At 59.9% G+C, this 14,374-nt stretch overlaps 1 protein-coding gene across 1 annotated transcript in view; it reads left to right on the forward strand.

The window, feature by feature from the left end:
- Positions 1-298: 298 nt before the first annotated feature.
- The window catches only part of DYSF (dysferlin), a gene marked incomplete at its 5' end in the record, with an annotated part of 98,029 nt that continues 83,953 nt past the window's right edge, over positions 299-14,374 (forward strand). The window contains 17 exons of the mRNA XM_084263282.1: positions 299-644; positions 2,706-2,761; positions 3,456-3,547; positions 6,330-6,435; positions 7,207-7,321; positions 7,461-7,657; positions 7,827-7,955; positions 8,410-8,472; positions 8,660-8,710; positions 8,803-8,833; positions 9,471-9,586; positions 9,784-9,910; positions 10,850-10,953; positions 11,812-11,880; positions 11,969-12,012; positions 12,150-12,232; positions 13,671-13,712. Coding sequence (XP_084119408.1) covers positions 299-644; positions 2,706-2,761; positions 3,456-3,547; positions 6,330-6,435; positions 7,207-7,321; positions 7,461-7,657; positions 7,827-7,955; positions 8,410-8,472; positions 8,660-8,710; positions 8,803-8,833; positions 9,471-9,586; positions 9,784-9,910; positions 10,850-10,953; positions 11,812-11,880; positions 11,969-12,012; positions 12,150-12,232; positions 13,671-13,712 — 1,771 coding nt within the window. The remainder of the gene's footprint in view (positions 645-2,705; positions 2,762-3,455; positions 3,548-6,329; positions 6,436-7,206; positions 7,322-7,460; positions 7,658-7,826; positions 7,956-8,409; positions 8,473-8,659; positions 8,711-8,802; positions 8,834-9,470; positions 9,587-9,783; positions 9,911-10,849; positions 10,954-11,811; positions 11,881-11,968; positions 12,013-12,149; positions 12,233-13,670; positions 13,713-14,374) is intronic.

The following is a 14,374-nucleotide window of genomic DNA, read 5'->3' on the forward strand; positions in this document are numbered from 1 at the left end:
CTCGGTGCTTGGGCACCCTTGGACCTGGCAGCATCCTGGAGTCCCCAGGGTTTATTTAATATCCCTGGGTCCCAGTGATTGAATTTACCACTCCCGGGACTTGCAGCGTCCCCAGATTCTGATGTTGGGGCATCCTCGAGGTTTGCAGCATCCCTGCATCCCAACGATTTAATTTATCCTCTCTGGCGCTTGCAGCATCCCTGGAGCCCAGTGCTCGAGCATCCCTAGAGCTCGCAGCATCCCCAGGTCCCAGCGCTTTATTTAACACTCCCGGGATGAGCAGCACCCCCGGGTCCCGATGATTCAATTCACCATCCCCGGAGCTCGCAGCATCCCTGAGTCCCGCGTCTTTGGCACCCGCGGGGGCTCCCGGCATCCCGGGTCCTGCAACCTGCGGAGCCGCCGCGCCGAGGCGCTCCGCGTCCCTCCCGGGCACCTCCTCCGTCCGCCGGGGAGGGCCGGGACGGGAGGAGGTGGCGATGGGGGGAGCGGATCCTGCCCGGGTCTCAGCCCGGCTTGGCCTCGCCGTGCGCTGCTCCGCCGCCCAGCCATGCTGCGCTGCCTGCTCCAGGGAGCCACCCACCTCTCCGCCTTGGAGAAGGGGGACAGGCAAAAGGACCCCGTGGCCAGCCTGACTTTCCGAGGTGAGGGCACCCCAAATCCGCGCCAGGGGCAGGGGTATCGCTTTGCCAGACTCTCCCCTGCTTTTGCAGTCCCACTCCAGCACAGCCCGGCTTCTGCAGGGCACCCCGGCCAGCACGTACATCCCACAGAAGCTGGGCTTTGCTAAGCTCTATCCTTGTCCTAAATCCTTGCAAGATCCACCCCGGCTACCCCACTGCTGAGTGCGCTGCGGACCCCTCCGCCCCCACCCTCTGATGCATCCCTGTATCTCCACGGGTCCTTGGGGTGGGCTGTAAAGTTTATTGCTCTTCCTCCAGGAGTTTGGGGTGCGTGGGGTGGTGGGGATGGTGAGAAGTGCTGTGACCTCAGTGATACTGGGGATCTTCCCTGGGTGGGGGGCACACCCTGGGGGTGGTTGTTTAGCGCTGTCACCCAGTGTCACGGCACTGGAAAGCAATGGGGTGAGGGGAGTGAGCCCTGGCAAAAGGCAGGAGTGGGCTGAGCCGCAGCGCACAGCACCCTTGGGTGCTCTTGGTTGCTCAGGTGCTTGGCTCTTATTAAGGGGTATTTAATTACTAATCCGTGATGGATAGGAAGAGCCCCTTACCCAGGGGGGTCATTGCACTGCTGAGGATGGAGGTCCTGGGAAGGGACTTTGCACCTCGAAAGCATTTGCTGGAGGATGTTGCTTGGGGTTGTTTTTTTTTTGGCAGCCGTTTCCTGGCGGTGGAAAAATGTCCCATTTTTAGAAAAGAAAAAAAATAAGGAAAGGGATGAGTGGCTTCTGACCCGGCCTTTCCTGTGAGGGTGGGGGGAACGGCGCTGCTGCCGGCCCCTGCCAGCTCCGGGACCCCTCGTGCTCATCCCTCAGCAGGTGCTGGGTGCTCACCCAGGGTGGGCTCCTTCCATCTGCTGCTGAGATGGAAAGGAGCTGCCACCATCCCAGTCCCAGTCCCGGGGGTGCGTGGGGGCAATTACCGGGCTGGGTGTCCCATGAAGGCGCGGTGTGAGCAGGAGCCATGCCCAAAATCCAGGGTGCTCGATGTCTCTCCATCTCAGCAGCCTTGTCCAGAGGTGCTGTTGTCAGGGGGACGACCTCTCTGCCACCCTCCCGGCTCCGTCCCGTGCGGCGGGGGGGGGGTTCGGCTCAGGGCTGGGAGGTTTGGCAGGGACCCTTCCTGGCCCCAAGTCAGGCTAAAGACAAATTTAGCAGTGCTGAAACAAAAACGGGAAAGAAAAGAGGAGAATATTTCGGGTGAGTGGCTCGGGCTCCCCGCCAGCGCCCTGGCCGTGTCCCCACCCTGGGGTACCTATATATATATCTATCCATAGAGGTATTTGTGCCTCTGTGAATCTCTCGGCCCCGCAGGGCGCCCGCCCGGTGTCCCCTGAGGTTTGAGTCACCGCTATTGTTCGGCTCTTCCTTTTCCTCTTCCCCCCCCCCACTTACCCTCCTGTGACGCAGCCCCTCGGGGCCTGGCAGGCACTTGGCTGGTTTTTGGTGTGACGCGAGGGTTGTGGTTTTGGGGTGAGGGTGGGGGGCAGCGCTGCCTTGGGCAGGGCTGGGGGCTCCGCCACTTAAGTTTTGGGCTGCTTCTACCTTCCACCGCCTGACTCCATGGTGCAGGATGGCTGGAGTCCCATCCCCAGGGACCACCTGCATCCCTGGATCCCCACCCATGTCTTTTGGGGGCGTCAGTGGGCCAACCCTTGCCCCCTTGCCCCCCATTCAGTGTGCTGTTGTGGAGCTCTGGGGACCATACTGAGGTTAGGGTGTGGGGAGGAGGATGTCTCTGCCCCCCATGGCACCCAAAACTCCACCCAGCAGCCCCTCTGCCCTGCTCCTGGGGAGACTGAGGCACGAGACGTCGTGATGACTTGCCCAAGTGGGGTCTCAGGGTGGTCTGCACACATCACAGCCTCACCTGCGTGCAAGAAGCAGGACCCCAACCTGGTCCTGGGGGCTGTGGGCATCACTGGAGGCTCTGAACCCCACCTGTGCACAGAGCATGGAGCTTAATTTTGGGGGTCTTGCCCCACGGTTGGACGGGGGGCTGATCCATGTGCCTTGCTCTCTGCAGGGGTGAAGAAGAGGACTAAAGTCATCAAGAACAACGTGAACCCTGTATGGAACGAGGTGAGTGTGTCCCCGTCCCCATGGGGAGCAACCTGGGCATGGAGGGGGTGGTAGAGCTCAGGTGGGAGCCCAGCAAGGGGCAGGGGGCTTCCACCTTGTCGAGGGCTTTGGGATGTTCCCCATCAGGGGTGGCTTCGGATGTGAGATTCCCGGCACCGGCATCACCAGAGTGAGCTGGCTCCGCGCGGCTCCGGCTGCTTCCCCTTTCATCAAGATCTTATCGTGGCCAAGCACGCACATTAAGAGAAGCTGTTTAAAAATATTGTGGCCTGAGGGGAAAACAAGTGTGTTTTGCTCCTCACCCTGCCTTGGGGAGGGCATTTTTGTTCCAGCACCTTCTTCCTTCTAACGCTGACCTGTGCTTCCACGGGTCACCAGTAAGAGACCGAAGAGGAGTGTTTTGGTGAGCACATCGGTGCTGTGCTGGTGCAGGGATGCAGCTCCCCTGCTGTTCCCCATCCCTGTTGATGCCTGGTGAGGCGACAGCCTTTGCCCAGGGCCTGTTTTTCCCATGGGTTGGCTGGGAAATGTTGCTCAGGACACGTGTGGGGCTGAGGTTGGTGCCGTGATGGTGAAGTGGGTCTGGTGTTTCGGTTCTCCATCCCCAAGAGCCGCTGATGCCGGAGCTGACTGATGCCGGTGTGAGCATCACGGCCCCAGGGGGACTGATCCTGGCTCCTCTCTCCCCTCCCAGGGCTTTGAGTGGGACCTGAAGGGAGCTCCCCTGGACCCAGGCGCTGAGCTCACAGTCGTCGTGAAAGACCATGAGACCGTGGGGAGAAACAGGTAGGAGAAGCTTCGGCTGTGGGGGGTGAGCCCTTCACCCTGCTCCTGTCACCCTCTCAGCCCACGTGCACCCAAGGCTTTGCACAATGGGGCCAGGGTGAGGGGGGGATGAGGAGTTTTGGGTTCTGCCAGGGCCCTGGGTATTCCTGCCCGGTGCTGGCTGCCCTTTGCAGCGGGGGCGGCTGGTGGGAGGTGAGTGCCACATTTCTGGGCTGCTTCACTCCACTGGCCGGGGAGAAAAACCATCTTCTGGGGGCAGGGAGGACACAGGGACCCTTGTGCCGGCCGCCTCCCCCGCCTGCCGCACCAGCACGGCCTCCTGCCCTGGGAGAGATGTGGCGCCGCGAGGCCGCGGTGATGGGCACTTGGCTGGGGAGCTGTGAGATGAGGGCCAAGCTCCTCTCCCAGACACGCTCCTTTGCCGGTGAGGGTGGTGCTTCCTCTCTCACAGCAGCGCTCGCTGTGCCCCTTGCTCTGGGACAGTGGAGGTTCCCCTGTGGGGTCGGGGTCTCCCCGCTCACCACGGCTGCGTTGGGAAGGAGGGTGAGAGCTGACAGTGATGCTGCCTCCATCCCAGGACACCCAACCCAGCCATCCCCCCCCTGCCCCCCTCCCGGAACACCACATGTGCGTGCGGGGCTCCTTTAGCCTGAATCGCTGCTTGAACAGGGGAAAAATGCTAGGAAGTCATTTATTTTGGGGCAGAGGGGGATGGGAACCTGCTGTCGTGCTCTGGCTGGGACGGGAAGGACGGCCCCGGTGTGAGGGATCCCGTGTCCAGGGCTGGAGCCGATGCTGGATTTGCTCTCGGGCTGGAGGCCAAGGGAGGTGGAAATTGGGTCTGGTCCAGCTTGGCGGCGGCGTGTGTGTCTATAAATAGTGGTGGGAGGTGGGGAGAAGGGTCCTGGTTCTTGGCACAGGGATGTTTCATCCTCAGCCGCTCTGCCACAACCTGTGGGGTCTGTGGTGCCGCCGTGCGTGGTCCCCTCTTCACCACAAAGATGACAAGGGGGTGTTTGCTTTTCCTGCCCTTGGGAGAAAACACCCTCCTGCCCATCCAGAGGGCAAACAGGGCAATTAATGGTGACAAGCAATTAATGCCCTGTCATGCTGTTGCTGTCTCAAATCAAAGTCATGGTTTGGGTGGGCGGGGTCCTCAGACCCCCCCCAGTGCTTCCCCTGCCATGGGCAGGGACACCCTCCACTAGCCCAGGGTGCCCAAAGCCCCATCCAGCCTGGCCTTGAACCCTGTCAGGGATCCAGGGACAACCACAGCTGCCCTGGGCAGCCTGCCCCAGTGTCTCACAGCAGAGGTGCTCCAGCCCTCAGATCATCTCTGTGGCTTCCTCTGGACTTGATTCAACAGCTCCATGTCCTTCTTGTCCTGGAGACCCCTGAGCTGGATGCAGCACTGCAGGGGCTTCTCTGTCCCAGAGCAGAGCAGAGGGGCAGAATCCCCTCCCTCACCCTGCTGGTCACACTGCTGGGGACACAGCCTGGGGCAGAGTTGGCTTTCTGGGCTGCCAGTGCACATTGCTGGGTCATGCTGAGCTTCTCATCAGTCAACATCCCCAAAACCTTCTCCTGAGGGCTGCTCTCCATCCATCCTGAGCCTATAGCTGTGGTGGGGATTGCCCTGACCCACATGCAGGACCTTACCCTGGGCCTTGGTGAACTCTTCCAGCCTGTCCAGGTCCCTCTGGACACCATCCCATCCCTCTGGCATATTAATGCCCCACTCAGCTTGCTCTCATCTGCAAATGTGCCAGGAGTGCACTGAGCCCCACTGTGTGTGTTGGTGGTCATGATCCCAGTACAAACCCGTTGAGGTTTCTGGTTTCCACCTGAGTGTTGAGCTGCTGCCTGTAACTCTTTGGACACCTCCACCCATCTGATTCCTCATCCATCTTGCAGTCCCTCCATCAAACCCATATCTCTAAGTTTGACCTGTGAATGTTGCTGAAGGCTCTATCAAAGGCCTTACAGAGGTCCAGGTAGATGACATCTGTAGCTCTTCCCTTGTCCCCTGATGCACTTGCTCCACCATAGAAGGCCACCACATCGGTCACTTTGCCCATGCTGAAGGCACGCTGGCTGTCTCAAGTCACCTCCCCACCTCCCATGTGTTCTGACATGGCTTCCAGGAGCATCTGCTCCATGACCTCATCGTGCTGTTAGGGCAGGGCAGAGCAGTTTGAGGGCTTTCCTGGCTCTGGGTGGGGAGCAGTTGGGTGGCAGCATCAGACCTGCTCCCCAGCCAGCCCTGGTGCTGCTGGCTGGGGTGGGAGGTGGCGTGGTGCAGGAAGGGTTAACCAGCAGCCAAGCCCCAAGGAGGTGCTGAAACTCCACAGGGAAAAATGAGCTTCATGGTGGTTTAGAATCTACCCAGAGGGAGCCTGGTGGCACAGAGACACCGGCCTTGGCTGCCAGCCCTGCTCTCACCCCGCTCTGATGAAACCTTTCTGTCTCTGTTTCTTCTGCTGGCAAAGAAAAATCGGTCATCACTTGTGTTTATGGCTCCCAGTTCCTCAGCCTGGGCTTGTAGGTGCTTTTCCTTGATAAAAAGGGGACAAAGTCCCCAGAGATGCTCGCCCTGGTTGTCTCACCTGTCTGGGTCTGAGTCACCAGGTGCCTGTTCCTATCCTCTGCCCCCATGGGGATGCTGGCAGCTGTGTCCCCCACCTCCACCGTCCAGGTTGGTCACTGGTGCCTGGGTGTTTGCATTAGCCGTGGCTCCTTGGCCCTTTCCCCTGCTGACAAGCTCCTTGCTCTTCCCCCCCAGGTTTTTGGGAGAAGCACGGGTGCCCCTGCGAGAGGTCCTGTCCTCCCCCAGCCTGGCAGCCTCCTACAACGTCCCCTTGGTGGACAACAAGAAGCAGATCACCGGGGTGAGTCCCTGCGTGGGGACCGGTATGAGCACCACTCCCAGTTGGAGACCAGTCTAAATCCCTTCCCTGCCAGTTGCAGCTCCCGGCTGGTCGTCCCATCCTGGGCTCTTTGGTGTTGAGATTTACCTTCCAAGGAGCAAAACTTGGCTTGGGGAGGGGGGCAGTGGGAAGCCACTCAGTCTGTGCTCCTGGGTGGTGGTGGTGGGCTCATGTCCCCGCATCCTGTGTGTCCCCCTCTCCTCCTCATCCTGGAACCTGGGCAGAGCTTTACTGGGGACCCCCTGGTGCTTTGCTGGGGATCCCCCCAGCAGCAGATGGGTCAAACCTCTGTGCCAGGCAGATGTGGGCAGGGGCTGTAATGCCATGCCAGGCTCTGGGGGGGTACTGGGCACATCCCTCATGGCCAGTTCCATCTCACACCTCCCTTCCCTCCTCTCTCCCCAGGGCTTCCCCCAGCTCTGCCTCAGCATCCCCTTCCCTCCCACTCCCCTCCCAGTGCCCGGCCTTGGCTCAGCCTGTTCTGGGGGTGGGAGCTGGTGGGGGAGATCATCCCACTGGGACCCTGCATGTCCCTGGTCCCCCCTCTGGGACTCCTCTCCCTGACATGCCCCAGCTCTGCCCCTTTTCCCCTACATTTGCTGGGTCGCTCCTGCTTTTTCAGCTGCTCCCCCTGCGCCTGGGCAGGACAGGGCAGGACAGTGTGGGTGGTGGCATCTGGCACCGAGAGCATTTCTGGATGCCCATATCATGGGGATTTCCTTTTTTTTCCAGGCTTTCCTCATCCTGCAAGTGTCCTACATCCCCCCGCCGGGAGCTGCCCCCATCTTCCCCCCTCCAACTCCCCCTGAGCCGGCACCGGCTGCTGCTGAGCCCGACACGGTCACCGGTAACCAGAAACCTCCACCTGCAGCACTGGGTGGGATGTGTGTCCCCCCCCACCAGCACCACATTTTCCCAGTTAGACCCCCCACCCTGCCTGGTCCCACCTTGCCCACACCCTCCATCTCCTTTCTCGTCCCACGCAGAGACGGCTGGAGAGGAGGAGACAGAGGATCAGGCTGTGACAGGGGATGAGACGGAGCCCTCGTCCTCCTCGGGGCCGCCGGGGTCTGAGCCCCCCTCACTGCCCCGCAAGCCCCCCGTGCACCACGTCCAGGGGGTGAGGCGGAGGAGGAGGACCTCACCCAAAAAGCCTCTATCCAACAAGCCGCAGGACTTCCAGGTGGGATGAGGCTGGTGGGGATGAGCCACTCTCCTGATCCCACCTCCCCGGAGCCCCCCAAGCTGTCCCTATGGGGGGGTTCATTGCCTCAGAGGTGCCCCCTTGGGTGTCCATCCCAGGGTTGGACCAACCCCAGTGAGTCACTGCTCCATCCGTCCTCCCATCCCAGATCAGGGTGAAGGTCATCGAGGGCCGGCAGCTCCCTGGAGTCAACATCAGGCCCGTGGTGAAGGTGACAGCTGCTGGGCAGACCAAGAGGACCAGGATACGCAAAGGCAACAGCCCCTTTTTTGATGAGGTGAGAAGGGAGGGGGGGTCTCTGCTCCCCCAGGAGTGCCTGGGGGTGTCAGGAAGGGTTGAAGTTGGGGTGCTGGGGACTGGAAACCCCAGTGCAGCCCAGAGGCTGGGATGTGGCAATGGGGACTTTGACAGCAGAGAAGCTGAGATGGCCCCAGGGGACCCTTTGGCAGGTCTGGCATCCCCTGCCTTCATGCAGGGCTCATCTTAGCCACCTTCCCAAGGTGTCTCATGTCCAGAGGTGCTAGAGCTATCCTGCTAGCCTGTCCTGGGCTGTGCACGGTCCGGGGAGGGCAGCAGAGCCAGGGGTGCAGGCTGGGTGTGCTCAGACAGCCGCAGGCTACTTGTCCCCTCAGCCCCCACAGTAGGTGCCCCAAGCCCCCTTTTTGGGATGTCCCCAAAGCCTGGTTCAACCCACCCCTGTGCTTTATTTGAACCACCCCTCTTCCCTACAGACCTTCTTCTTCAACGTCTTCGAGTCGCCGGCGGAGCTGTTCGACATGCCCATCTTCATCAAGGTGAGCTGCACCTCCCTGCCCCACGGTGTGGCTGGAGCGATGCTCGGGGCCATCATCCCATCCCCTTCCCCACCACATCCAGGGAAACATCCCTCCTGGATCCCAGGAGGGCACATGGAGGGGGGATTCCTCCACCCTGGGAAGGTTTGGGCTGGATTTACCCCTTTTCCTTGTTTTCCTTCCCCAGGTTGTGGACTCTCGGTCTTTCCGGACAGACTCGGTGATCGGGGAGTTTCGGGTAGGGACACCCCTCTCCTCCTTTCCCCCTGTTTGCTGCCACGCTGACCCACAGGGTGACCTCTGGCATTTCTTTCTCCTTTGGTTGCACAGATGGACGTCGAGACCATTTACTCCGAGCCAAGTGAGCCCAGCGGGTGGTCGGAGTCCGGGCTGGGGTCACCTCCTGTGGGCTGGTGGGGGGGAGGTCACTCTGGGAACCCTTTTTTGGGCCAAACCTCGGGGACAGACACACACAGAGAGGAATTACAGCTGTCTGTGTATGAACCCAGATGTGTCCCTGGTATCCACCACCATCACACCCTCTTTCCCTTCCCTTTCCCAAGACACACATCCTTGGAGGCTTTCACATCGTTGTGCCACCAGCTCAGGGGCAGGAAGCCCCACCAGCTCAGCCCAGCTCATTCTCTTGTCTTTTGTTTTTTAATTTATCCCAAGGAAGATAAAATAATCCTCCTAAATATTCTCCTACCCTAATCACTGAGGAGAAAAGCTCACTGACTTCAGCTATAAAGATTCAAGACCTGTGAGGCAAATCCCTTAATGGCACGTTTTGGCACTGAAGTGGTCAGGCAGCTGGACCTGGTGATCGTTGTAGGTCCATCCAACTGAAATAGTCTGCCTTTCCTTTCTCCTTCCCTTTCCCTATACAAAAGGAATGCAATATTTATTATGAAACCACCACCCAACAGCATCCTTGGAACCACCTCCCTGTGTGTCTGGGGGCCAGTGCGTGGCTCTCAGTCTCTTTTCTCCCCTAGAACATGCTTTCCTCAGAAAGTGGCTGTTACTCTCTGACCCTGAGGACTTCTCTGCGGGGGCCAAGGGCTATCTGAAAGTCAGCCTGTTCGTGCTGGGCCCTGGAGATGAAGCTCCTGTGAGTATTGTCCTGGCCACGATGGGGGGAACCTTCCAACCGTGGTGCTCCACCACATGGTGTTCCAGCACGCTTCACAGGGAAGCTGCAGCTTTGATCTTCCTCCATTCTGGAGGAGAAGTGCTGGGGTTTTGCTGCTCATTTCAGGACTTTTGGGAAGCTTGGTTCTCTTTTCCTCTTGTCCCATTGCCCTGCAGCTGGAGAAGAAGGAAGTCTCTGAAGACAAGGAGGACATCGAGGGCAACCTCCTGCGCCCCACGGGGGTCACCTTGAGAGGGGCTCACTTCTGCCTGAAAATCTTCAAAGCTGAAGACTTGCCACAGAGTAAGTGTTGCCTTGTGGGGCTGGAGAGCGTCGGGTCCTTGGCGTGGCAGCAGGTAGCAACGTGCCGGAGAGGAGTGAGGACACAGACAAAGGAGCTGCAGGCTGAACATGAGCCAGCAGTGTGACCAGGTGGCCAGGAAGGCCAATGGCATCCTGGCTTGTATCAGCAATAGAGTGGCCAGTAGGTCTGGGGAGGTGATTGTGCCCCTGTACTTGGCATTGGTGAGGCTGCACTTCGAGTACTGTGTGCAGTTCTGGGCTCCTCACCATAAGAAGGGCATTGATGTCCTGGAGCGAGTTCAGAGAAGGGCAACCAGGCTGGAGAAGGGGCTGGAGGGTAAATCCTATGAGGAGCGGCTGAGGGAGCTGGGGGTGTTCAGCCTGGAGAAGAGGAGGCTGAGGGGAGACCTTATCAGCACCTACAGCTACCTGAAGGGAGGTTGCAGAGAGGTGGGCAATGGCCTCGTCAGCCAGGGGACAGGAGATGGGACAAGGGGAAATGGCAAGAAGCTGGGCCAGGGCAGGGGCAGATTAGATGTTTGGAAAAAGTTCTTCCCTGAAAGAGTTGTTGAGGCCTGGAACAGGTTGCCCAGGGAGGGGGTTGAGTCACCATCCCTGGATGTGTTTAAAGAAAGGGTAGAACAGGTACTTAGGGATATGGTTTAGCATGGGATGGGAATGGTTGGACTCTATGATCTTAAAGGTCTTTTCCAACCTTGTGATTCTGTGAACTTTATCCATAGTCTTGGTCCAGAGACTTTGCAGATACTGGTCAGTCGTAGCGTACTGGGAGATAAGTCATTTCACTGGTGCAAACTGGATTTGCCCTCCTCCTCCTCCCCACCTTGCTCAGTGGAGGTGCTCAGCCTGCCCGGAGAGCCGGGGCTGTCTGGACGCCGTGTGCTTCCGTGGGCTTTCAGCATCTCCTTCTCCTCCCAGTGGATGACGCCGTCATGGACAACGTCCGGCAGATCTTTGGCTTTGAGAGCAACAAGAAGAACCTGGTGGATCCCTTTGTGGAAGTCAGCTTTGCAGGCAAGACGGTGAGCAGCCAGAGCTGGGCAGCTGCCCCGGTCCCTTGGCCGTGCACGGGGAAGATTTGGTCCTTGGCTTTGCTGGAGCACTTGCAAAGGTCCCACCAGCCCTTGTCACACTGTGTCGTGTTTCCCTGTGTGCTGCGATGTCCCACAGCACTGTGGATGTCCCCAGGCCTGTCCCTGTGTGTGTGGCATGCTCAGGGTTGAGAGGTGCCACCATGCTGCACCTGAGTTGGTTTCCTTGCTGGGCTCTTGGTGGTGCCGCAGCACTGGAGGTGGGGATGGAGGGGCTGAGCTCCTGGGGGGAGCGGGATGGGGCAGCAGTAAGGGGTTGTGCTGCTCTTCTTGGAGCTGATGGGAGTGAGTGGCAGGATGTCCCCACACCACTGAATGTCCCCCGTGGCCAGCTCTGGTGGCTTTGCAGAGCCCCATCCTGCTCCCGTTGCTGCTGGGTCCCCTCCGGTGCCTTCTCCAAACAATATGCCACTTGTCCTTCAGTCCACAGCAGCACTAAAGGGCTGAAAGCTTCCTCTGCCCCACAGATCTTCCCCTGGGGACAGTGTCTGGGTGTAGGACATTGTTCTGAACACCTCCAGCAGGAAGGGGGGCGAGTTTTGGTCAGTCCCAGGGGGTGAGATCTCTGAGCAGTCCATAGCATCCTCTGCCTCCAACACACTGGGGTTCACCCACACGGTGCAGAGCCCCTCCAGGCCACCCATTGAGTGCTGTCTGTGTTTTGGGGAGCCTGAGACCCCCCCAGCTCCATTACTGTGGCTTGTGGTGGCTCCCACTTCAGTGGGGTGCAGTGGTGAGCTGCCAGCACCAGGGTGGCACTGACTTTGTGTGCCCATCTTGCACCTCCAGCTCTACTCGAGGATCCTGGAGAAGAATGCCAACCCACAGTGGAACCAGTGCCTGACACTGCCAGCAATGGTGAGCGCCAGTGTCTGCTGCAGCCCCCCTGCACCTGCCCACCCCACCCTACGGTGCTCACTGCTGCTCTCCCTGCCTCTTTTCCCAGTTCCCTTCCATGTGTGAGAAGCTGAGGATCCGGGTGACTGACTGGTGAGCAGGGAGGGGGCTCGCTGGAGGAGCTGTCTGAGCTGGAGGAGTGCCATGGGCAGCATCAGACCACCCCCAGGCAACACCCTCTGCCTCCTCCCTGGGCCCTCAGTGTGATGGTATCATGGGTTGTGTTGCAGGGACCGTCTGACGCACAATGACATCATTGGCACAGCCTACCTCTGCATGTCCAAGATCTCAGCCCCTGGTGGGGAGCTGGAGGGTAAGGAGGGTGCAGGAGAGGGGCAGCAGGACAGAATTTGGGGTGCATGGCCATGGGGGAGCACTGCATGCTCATGGCTGGAGGTTGGTGTTGGCTTGGAGGATGTCACAGTCCTGATGGTCCCCATCAAGTCATGGGGGAGAGGTGGGATGGGGGGTCAGGGGTCACTTTGTCCTGCGCTTGGACCTGGCCTCTCCTGGTTTGTGGTTCTGAAGGTGTGGGTGTGGGACTGGGGGGCTGCAGGGCCGTGGTGTGCCTGAGGTTTAGTTTCCTCTCTTTGCTACTGCACGGGGGCAGCTGCTGTCCCCTGTGTGACTGTCCTGGGGAGCTGCTTTGGCAGGGGGGTTGGACCCGATGATCTCTCGAGGTCCCTTCCAACCCCTACGATTCTGTGATTCTATGACTGGTGACTGGCAGTGGTGCCACCCGTGTCACCAGTGCTGGAAGGTGCTGCTTGTCCCTGCACGTGTCCCTGCGTGTGGCTGCTCCTTCAGTGGCCTTTAGGGGTTGCTGCGGGGCAGGGATTCGGGTCCAGCTTGTGTTGAGGCTGCTGTTTGAAGTCCCGGGGGCTTTCTGAAGCAAAGGACCGCTGAGGAGGTGCTTGCAGGGATCAGTTGGGTGGCACTGAATGTGTCATCTATGCTGAGCGGGTGGGGGACTGGGACACGCTTATGGGGCTGCTGAGAGAGTGCCCCAACCTGCACGAGCATCTCCTGCTGCTGCTGAGCTTTGGTGGCACCTGTGGCCTCAGTGGGACTCTGCTCACCCAGCTCTGAGGCTCTCAGGTGCCCTGCCAGCCCCCGCCATCATGAGCATCCCTGTGCCAGAGGGGTGTGGGACGGGGCTGGCAGCACCCCCCGGGGGCCCTGAACACTGTGCAAAGCTGCAGCCACACACCCCACAGCCCGTGTTACCCCCTCTCTGTGCTGCCTGGCCGTGTGTGTAGGCATGGAGTTGGGGTGCAGTGCTGTTCTCCACTGTGGTGCTTGAGTGTCCTGCCCCCTCCCTTCCCCAGTTGAAAATGGAGCTCCTGGGCTGGTCTGGAGAGAGAGGGAGAGGCTAGGGAGGGAGGAGAGAGGGGGAGGCTGTGAGGGGTCAGACCGGCACCGGCACACCCCACCGCTGAGACCTGTTTGATCCCCAGGAGTTGCTGGGGATCAGTGGCTCCACCCAGCCCTTACAACACACAGCATCCTTTAGGGTGCTGGGATCCTCCTGTTTCACACCAATCCTACAGCCTCTGGGCTGGGGAGGCAGGGGAAAGGGAGGGGGTGGTGGGGACCACAGGGCTGTGCAACCCCCTCCCCCTTCTCTCGCTGTCTCTCCAGTGTTTATGAGCACCAGAAGCCCAGGAGAGCATCCACCCTCTCCTCCCATAACCCTCCACCCTCCTTCCTCGCTCCTCTTCCTAACCTCTCTCCGTTTCTTTGTGCCTCAGATGAGTTTCCTGCTCTCTCCAAGCCCCTGAAAGCCTCAGAGCGTACGTGCCCTCAGCCTCTCTCTTTGCAGCGCCGCTTGGTAATCGTGCTGCCAGCTCAGCTGCTGGCAGGGCCAGGCCACTGGCTACAGCATCGGTTGCCTCACACCTGGACACCTGGGTGGGAGAAGGGGGACAGCTCCTGTGTGCTGTCGTCCCTGCCCCAGCCCTGTGGGAGTGGGGAAGGGGCTCTGCTGCCCTTCCCTGTGGTGGGTTTGGGGTGTCCTTGTTGGGTGGCGACGTGTCCGTGGCGCAGTGTGTGCTGTGTGCTGAGGTGGCTGCGTGTGGGGAGCTGCAAGCAGGAGCCCTCAAACCATCCCTGTCCCCTCGCTGCTCCTTCTGCTGGAGGTTCTGTAAAACCGAGCTGGTGTCTTCCCAGCACCCTCCTACTGCCCTGGGGGGAGCGCAGGGCCAGCTCCTTGGCTGGTGTAAATCCCCTACGCTGGTCCACACCAGCAAAGCGATGCTCTCCTTCTCTGGGGACTCCTCCTGGGACTGGGAAGCTCTGTGCTCCCAGCACAGCCTCCCACCTGCCTTGTCTTTGTCCTAGGTGAAGGTAAGCGGTCGTAGGATTCAAATGGGTTGAAACCTGTAGTATTTTGGTGGCCTCCAGCCACATGCATGTGGTCCCCATGGTTCCTGCAGCGAAGCCCCGTGGGACACAT

Source organism: Gallinula chloropus, assembly GCF_964237585.1.
Source record: "Gallinula chloropus genome assembly, chromosome: 4".
Lineage (NCBI taxonomy): Eukaryota > Metazoa > Chordata > Aves > Gruiformes > Rallidae > Gallinula > Gallinula chloropus.